This window comes from Thunnus thynnus, chromosome 14, assembly GCF_963924715.1.
Source record: "Thunnus thynnus chromosome 14, fThuThy2.1, whole genome shotgun sequence".
NCBI classification, from domain to species: domain Eukaryota; kingdom Metazoa; phylum Chordata; class Actinopteri; order Scombriformes; family Scombridae; genus Thunnus; species Thunnus thynnus.
In genome coordinates, this window is record NC_089530.1 from 18,649,432 (window position 1) to 18,657,484 (window position 8,053).

Consider the following 8,053-nt stretch of genomic DNA (forward strand, 5'->3'; position numbering starts at 1 on the left):
CTTACCTTTTCCAGGCATCGCGGTGTGTAATATCCCCTCAGCGGCCGTAGAGGAAACGGCGGACTCAACACTTTGTCATATTCTCAACCTGTACCGGCGAAACACCTGGCTCTACCAGGCTCTCCGGGAGGGCACGCGGGTCCAGAGCGTGGAGCAGATCCGGGAAGTGGCGTCAGGGGCGGCCAGGATCCGAGGAGAGACGCTCGGCCTCATCGGATTTGGTGAGTTCCTTGTTTGGGAGGGCGTTTTATCGATGGAAGTCATGCCACGTTTTCAGTCATTTGAAACTTCAACATCTGCACTGAGTTCATGAGAGCATACGCCAACATATGTGGGAGTGTTTGTGCTTGAGGCAGAAGTTTTGAATTAATGTCCAAACTTGACCTCTTTATTGTTTTGTTTCTACAAAAATAATATCAAAGACTAGATGGGTCATAGCTATATTAATAAAATAGACAATTTAAATTAATGAATGAATTAATTGATAAATTAATAAATACATAAAGTATCAAATTAAAAAATCTAAATATCTCTCCCTAAATTAAATTGATGAGTAGGCGGTGAAATATATATTCAAATAAATCAAATACCACAGAAATAAATCTGTTTATTTAAAAACTCCATTTCAAAACTATTATATATGTTTTAATTGACTCTGAGGTCTATTTTCAGGCTTGATTTTAATTTATTGCGCTGTGCTTTTTTCTCCTGCGAAGCCCTCTTTAATTTAATTTATTTCGGGATGACGCTGACTTGTCAATCAACCTCTTGGGGCAGGATCAACAATCATGATTGGCTGTTCTGTCGCTCAGCAGAGATTCAGACAAATACTATGGAGTCAGACTCAATGTGTGGACCAGATTTCATGGCCATCCATCCAATAGTTGTTGAGACATTTCACTCTGAACCATAAATGTCAACCTCATGGTGGCGCTAGAGGAAAAGTTAGAGGATCACCAAAATCATTAGAGCGAATTTAGAGCCAGTCCATCATGTAGATGTTGAGATATTTCACTGGATAAGTGAAAACTGGTGGCACTAGAAGAAAAATCAGAATCTACAAAGTCACTAGGATTCATCCTCTAGGAATCATGAATGCCTAGAACCAGCAAATTTGGGTAGTTTTGCTCATTAAATAATCAATAATAAGAATCTTGCCAATACAAAAAAAGTGATTTATTTTCTGTCACACTACTAATAGGATTAATTAATCCTTTAAGCTCTAGTACTCGTGCACATGCATTTAGTGCTCAAGCACTGTTAAGGGATGCTGCATTTGCTGAAGAGTATTGAAGCTTAGCTACTAGAATCTGAGCTGTCCTTCCGTCTCCTGCCTCCATCAGGTCGCTCAGGCCAGGCGGTGGCGATGCGGGCCAAGGCGTTCGGCTTCAACACGATCTTCTACGACCCCTACCTCCAGGACGGCTTGGAGCGCTCGTTGGGCGTCCAGCGAGTCTACACGCTCCAGGACCTGCTCTACCAGAGCGACTGCGTCTCCCTGCACTGCAACCTGAACGAACACAACCACCACCTCATCAACGACTTCACCATCAAACAGGTAGAATATATCCCTTTTATATAAGCCAGATTTTACTGTCACTATTAAACACAATTTATGGTTTGAGAGGCTGACACAAAACCTACAACTCATAAAGAACTCATAAACCAGAGTTGGCAGGAGCTTTTTTCTCATTACCCTCCAAAGCAGGTTGCACATTCTCCTCACTAAGATTCCCCAAGGTTGGTAGCACAGCTTTCACCCGGCAGACTGGCAGCTGACTTGGCCGGCCAGTGGCATTCCTCAGCTGCCAGCGCTCCTTTGTAGGCAACTCGCAATTACAGGCTGTTTAAACAACCTTTTAATAAGTGTAAAGGTGCTCGGAACATGCACACCCAAAGAAATAATCCTTATGGCTCCAGAATAACGGGGGCAGGAGGGGGGTGAACGGTGGTCTTTTTGTATTACAGTGTGTGCAAATTGTGTTCTTGTGCATGTTCTACACAGAAAATAAGCCTAACATAGTGATTTTGAGGTTGGAAAAAACGTTAATTGTGTACTTTTTCTTTCAGTAAAATAGAAAAATAAATAAATTTGAACCAAACAGAGCACAGTAATGTTTTATATAAACCAGTAAACTTCTTTTCATAGCACTTAGTTGCTATAAAAATATGTATTTCTCTTCAAATGTAAGGTCTACTAGGCTATAATCCAACATACTATTTTCAACACTCATGATATATTTGTGCACTTGCTCATTCTGAGCAGCACACCGCTACTATTGTGAGTTGCCTACAAAGCAGCTATGACGAGCCAAGGAATGCTACTGACCGGCCAAGTCACATTTGCCAGCTGAGTGGGCTGCCAGGCCAGGCATGTGAGTTAACCAGCCCGGGTGAATCAGTAGCTAAGCTAGTCACATCATGCTCCCGAGACTAAACAGCACCATGTCGAGTTCATGGGACTGCTTACTAAGAAAGTGAGTGTCCAACTTGAGAGGAAGTCTTTGTCATTTAAGAGCAATTTGCATGACTTACATCCATTCCCTGGAGACTTCCCTTAACCCCCAAATCTTAACTTTAAAATTGAAAGGGTTTTTTTTTAGCTTTCTAATGTGGTTGTGTGAACAGATTTTTGTCCCCTAGTATGATTAATACAAGAACAAGCACTGTTAAGGTTTTTCAAACACTTATACATCCTTGCACTCAGTCTTTTGCTGATCCCTGCTGCCACCTGGAGGGCATTTATTGAACTGCAGGTTGTGTTACAGTAAATTCAGTGGTCTCATAATGATTTGAACCATGTACAAGTGCTCCACAAGTGAATATGTTTCCACTATATGCTTTGTTAGCTTCTCAAAGAAAATCCTGACATGTTCATCTGCATCATCGCTTATATGCTAGTTTCTCTTATACCCTGAATAAAAGCTGCTGTGAACATGAAGGGATTAGTGTCAATAAAATGTCATCTTCCTTTGCAAAGCCTTTTGTTATCCTGTCTGTCTTTATCTGTAAAGCATTTGTTTAGATGGATATGGGTTAAAAAAAAAAAAAAAGTCTTCCTACGCAGCTTGGAGCCAGTGACAGCACCTCTTTGGTGTATAATCTGTATAAAAGCCACACATGCTGATATGTTGAACACTTCTTTTTTTAAAAACTGATGTGTGTGTTTGTAGATGCGTCAAGGTGCTTTCCTGGTCAACTCAGCGCGGGGAGGACTTGTGGATGAGAAAGCTTTGGCTCAGGCCCTGAAAGAAGGAAGGATACGTGGAGCCGCTCTTGACGTGCACGAGTCTGAGCCTTTCAGGTTGGCTATGATCTCACCTTCATGCCATCAGATAACTGAAGAAGACAGATGGTGTTTCCTTCCTTATTCATCTCTTCATCTCTTTTCCTTCTTTCATTTTTCTGCTCGCAGTTTTTCCCAAGGTCCTCTGAAAGACGCCCCCAATTTGATCTGCACACCCCACACCGCCTGGTACAGCGAGCAGGCGTCGCTGGAAATGCGAGAGGCCGCCGCCACAGAAATACGCAGAGCCATCACCGGTACGCACACATCCGTGAGTGCATGCGAACCCCACGCGCTCGCACGGTTCGGTTACTCAGCTCACCGGTGTTCAATCTTTCCCCCTACGCAGGTCGTATTCCTGACAGCCTCCGAAACTGTGTCAACAAAGAGTTCTTCGTTACCACGGCGCCCTGGGGAATGATGGAGCAGCAGCAGCCTCAAGTTCACCCTGAGATCAATGGTGCCGCCTACAGGTAGGGAGGTGGATTTATGGGAAAAACCAGCAGGCTACTGACATCACACAGAGATCGCCTGTGCCATCTCAACACCTGCAGTAGATGAGGCTTAACACACGGGGGAAAGGGTAGTTTGTCTACATGTTCATGTGTATGTTTATCTGATATTCTGACTATTTTTTCCCTAAATATTTGGCTGGGTTCTAGTTTTAGTGGTGTACTTATACATATCCCAGATGAATGTATCCCTTTAGCTTAGGCTCTTCATCTCTCAGTCTCTATATTGTCTCAACCAGACTGAACTGCTTCTCTCACACAGCCGAGTGAACCAAACGATGGTACAGGCCATAGCAACGGGGGGAATGCAGGACAAATTATATACCTAATTCTCAACCAGGTAAATGAATGAATACTACTACTGCTGGCCCACAGGTCAGAGCAAATGAATAACACCATTAATAAAAAAACAAAACCCATTGAAATCCACTGTATAGCCTCTCTCTGCTTCACACTCTAACTCATCTGTACTCTACCAACCCAGCATCCCATCGATTCCCACAACACCCCCTCAAGCACCTCCACCCTGAGACAGAAACTGAAATGTTTGTACATTTACAGTCACATGTGACACACTGGAATTCAAGAGTAGAGTATTTATATATTGCTGTTCTTCTTTCATCAGATTTGCAGAGTGCAAAGATCTAAATAGTGCAACAGTTGTATTTTTGCACCGACTGTATTCCTAGAGAGACAGGTGAAGACAGAAAGCTTAAAGGTTTAAGATGTGGAGCTTCGTCAGTGAAAGTCAGGGAGAGGACATGAAATATGTCACTGCGGGAAAGAAAGAGAGTCAGATATGTATTTGGTGGCGCCTCACATCGTGGTTTGTCAAGAGGAGTCTTAACCTTTCTAAAGAAGATGTTTTATTTGCGTTACGAGTTCCCTTCCACACTTTTACCCTTTCAGCTCCCCAATATTAAAGGGATCCTAGTTCACCCACATTCTTAAAAAAACATCACTTACGTCGCCCTAACAGTACCTGAGTCTAGTAATATAAAACACATTTCTGTAAAGACGTGTTTCTGTTAAATTTTTAAAATGCATTTCCATTCACTTCCATTGTATTGGCAGCAGAAATTGAAGAGATATACATCTTAAAACCTGAACAAATAGGACCAAAAGTGAGGAAATATGTGTTTGGGTGAACTAACCCTTTAAAATCCTCTCCTACACCAGACTAGAACCCCTTAGTATCTCATGTATTGCCCCCATGCTGCAGTGCTCCTTGTCGTGTTTATTATCCTTTCGCAATTTTAAAATGTTTGCAGAGGTGATTCTGCTCAGTATTTCTTTAATGTTTATTCCCAAAAGTACTTTATTATATCTACTGGATGTAATTCATTTGAAGTTAACAACAACTTTTCAGATTTTATGTGCTGATTCTGTTTTCTAAATAAAATCTTAGCTTAGAGATTATAATCAGAAGCAACACATACTCGTTTCAGCTTTGTAGTAGAAAAAAACGTGTTGTTGGTGAGTGATGGTACTACTGGGCAGCAGCAGAGTTTTTCCAGTAGTTGTTACTTTCAGGTAAATAATAAATAGTTTTATCTTTCGCTCTTCATCACGCATGCTGATCACCTCTTGTCCGATCCGCAGGTTCCCTCCTGGTGTGGTGGGCGTTGCCCCCGGCGGGATTCCCGGGCCTATGGAGGGGTTGGTGCCCGGGGGAGTGCCCATCGCCCACACCCTGCCCCCTGGTACCCATCCGTCACAGGCCACCTCCCCCAACCAACCCTCCAAACATGGCGACCCCATGAGAGAGCACATGACCGAGCCATAGGACTGCTGCTGTAGCCGAGCAGGGGGCTAAAAACCAACGTTAAAACTATAAAAAACCCAGCAACTCAACCATCCGACTCTACGCTTGACTTCAGCCGTCTGAACCTACCAGCAGACTACCTGCCGGGTAACGTTTCACACTCTTTTCTTTTTGTGTGAAACCACTAAAGCCCGAGCGAGGACAGTGGATGTTAAACACACACACACAAGCTGCCACGCAGAGATGGGACTGACTGTCAAACTTAGGCGCAGAACATCTGATCCTCCCTCCATATCTGTTTTTGTTTCTCGTTGATTTAAGTGATACTTTTATGTTTTATTTTTGAGTATATTTTAGGGAGATTCCTCCTGGCTTCTGGGACACGTTGACATTACCACGTGCAGGATGGAAATATGATCCACCCTCCCTGATTTAAAGGAAGCGCTTGAGAGGACAATGACGTCATTAATGACCAATCAAGCCTCCTTTTCCCTCCTCAACTTCACCCATTTCAGCACAAACATGTCTCGTGTTTTTTTTTTGTTTTGTTTTGTTTTGTTTTTTCTTTTTTTACTTCTTCTGTTTATCTTATATTCTGTGTTTCTGTTGCAAGTGAATGATATCTGTTTTTTTTTCTGTTCTTCAGTGTGTGAAAGTGAATGGATTTACAGTTAACACGTATGTTTAGCAGACGGGAAAAAGTCAGCTGATGACAACAGCAACATCCGCCGTCTTGTTCGGAAATCTGGACTCCATCTTTGCTCAGCTCTCAATCGTCGAGGCCGGTGGCCCCTGAATGTAGAGGAAAGATGTCAGGCGGTAAATGCCAGCTCCTGGAAGAATATTTCGGCTTATGAGGTAAAAAAAAAAAAAAAAAAAAAAAAAGACCCTTTTAAACCAAAAAAAAGAGAAAAAAAAAGAAAAGAAAAATGGAAAAAAAGACTGCCATTCATAGTTAGATATTGTAAGTTGAGTGTTTGTCACCTCAATTAAATATTGCTGTTTTTCCAACTCTACTGAACTGAGGTACCTGAAATATTTGGTTATTGTTATGAACAGTGTCCCAAATATTATCTGTTTGCATCCAAAGGACCTACAGTACATTGCAGCACCAGCTAGCGAGGACGGAGAGTGTTTGGAAAAACAAAAACAGGAAATCTGTCACTGACTCAGGAAAAAAAAAAAAAAAAATTGATTAACCATCATATTTGTCCAAATCTGAACAGAAAAGAGAAAAAAAAAAACAACAAGTCTGGATTATTGCTTTTCACGTCTCCACCTATTTCTCCATTGTGGTAATTTTTTTTTTTTTTTTTTTTTTTTTTTTTTTTTTTTTTTATATATCAAATGTTCGTTTTTTGATGTTCAAGGTTTTCAGTCCTGTTAGATTTGTATTGCCTTGTTAAATGTTCTTATAATCATAGTCTTATGTGACGGACCCGCCCTCTCCTCCTTTTAGTTTCTTCTTTGTTTTTCTGCTCTAAATGAAAGCCAGCTGCGGCTCTCTGAGGCATCGTCCATCCCTTTAGCCCTGTGACGTTAGCAAGAGAAGGCTGTTTGGTTTTTAGTGTGAGTGTTTGTATTTGTTTCTTGTACAAGGTGAACATATAGCATACAGTGCAGCTGGAAACAATAAATAAAACATACTGTTCTGATTGATGATAGGCTCTGTGGAAAGTTTGTGGCGTTTTTTTTTTTCTTTCCTGGACACTTCAGTCATTTAAAGGGGTTAAAAATCCTCCAAGAGACCCTGGTCATTAATGTTAAGTACATGCTCTATGCTAATATTTAGCATTTATAAGAAGTGAAGCTGCGTTTTTCTTTTATCAAACTGGTTGTCAGATGCAAACATCTACATGATGCTCCATGACCCAACGATCTTTATGCCACGTTTACAAGCTATCAACACTAGACCGATGTATTGTATCATGCTTTAATCTTATATGATCTTATAAAAACTGCTAATTAATGTATGAAGTAACTGTAATTGACTATTAAGTTTAAACTAGTCACATATAGTCATAGTGACTTGATCATTTGTTTATGGCGAGCAACAGGAATATTATTTGTTTCCCTATTATAAAGTGTTGCCAAAATCCTCTAAACGACCTCTGTTATTAATAGTAAAGACATCTCTATTGTGTGATTTGTATATGTCCATATAGGTAACACTTAAACCCCACTATTCAGCATTTATAAGTAGTATAAAGCTGTAGATACAGTTTATATATTGATGGTATAAAGTGCCTGTGACCAATATTTTTATACTAACAATGTTACTGACTATTTTTATGTAATTGTCACACATCTATGCTGTTCCCCTCAGCTCTGCACTTTACAGTATGACTTTTTAAGCTCAATACGACGATCAGTTAGTTAACCAATTTGTCAATCAACAGAAATTTAATCTTTATTGAAACTATTTTGACAACCGATTAGCCATTTTTTAAGCAAAAAATGCCAAAACATCACCTCACTGAATATTCTAAC

The 8,053-nt window shown here is 40.8% G+C and overlaps 1 protein-coding gene across 6 annotated transcripts in view; it reads left to right on the top strand.

The window, feature by feature from the left end:
- The window catches only part of ctbp2a (C-terminal binding protein 2a), a 74,734-nt gene extending 67,512 nt beyond the window's left edge, over positions 1–7,222 (top strand). For 5 of the 6 annotated variants that reach the window (XM_067610361.1, XM_067610362.1, XM_067610360.1 and 2 more), the window contains 6 exons: positions 15–221; positions 1,344–1,558; positions 3,174–3,304; positions 3,416–3,543; positions 3,636–3,759; positions 5,401–7,222. In XM_067610361.1, the coding sequence (XP_067466462.1) occupies positions 15–221; positions 1,344–1,558; positions 3,174–3,304; positions 3,416–3,543; positions 3,636–3,759; positions 5,401–5,584 (989 nt within the window). In that variant the 3' untranslated portion in view covers positions 5,585–7,222. Of the gene's footprint in view, positions 1–14; positions 222–1,343; positions 1,559–3,173; positions 3,305–3,415; positions 3,544–3,635; positions 3,760–4,060; positions 4,139–5,400 lie in introns of all 6 variants that reach the window. The other variant, XM_067610359.1, reaches the window with a different exon arrangement.
- Positions 7,223–8,053: the final 831 nt, after the last annotated feature.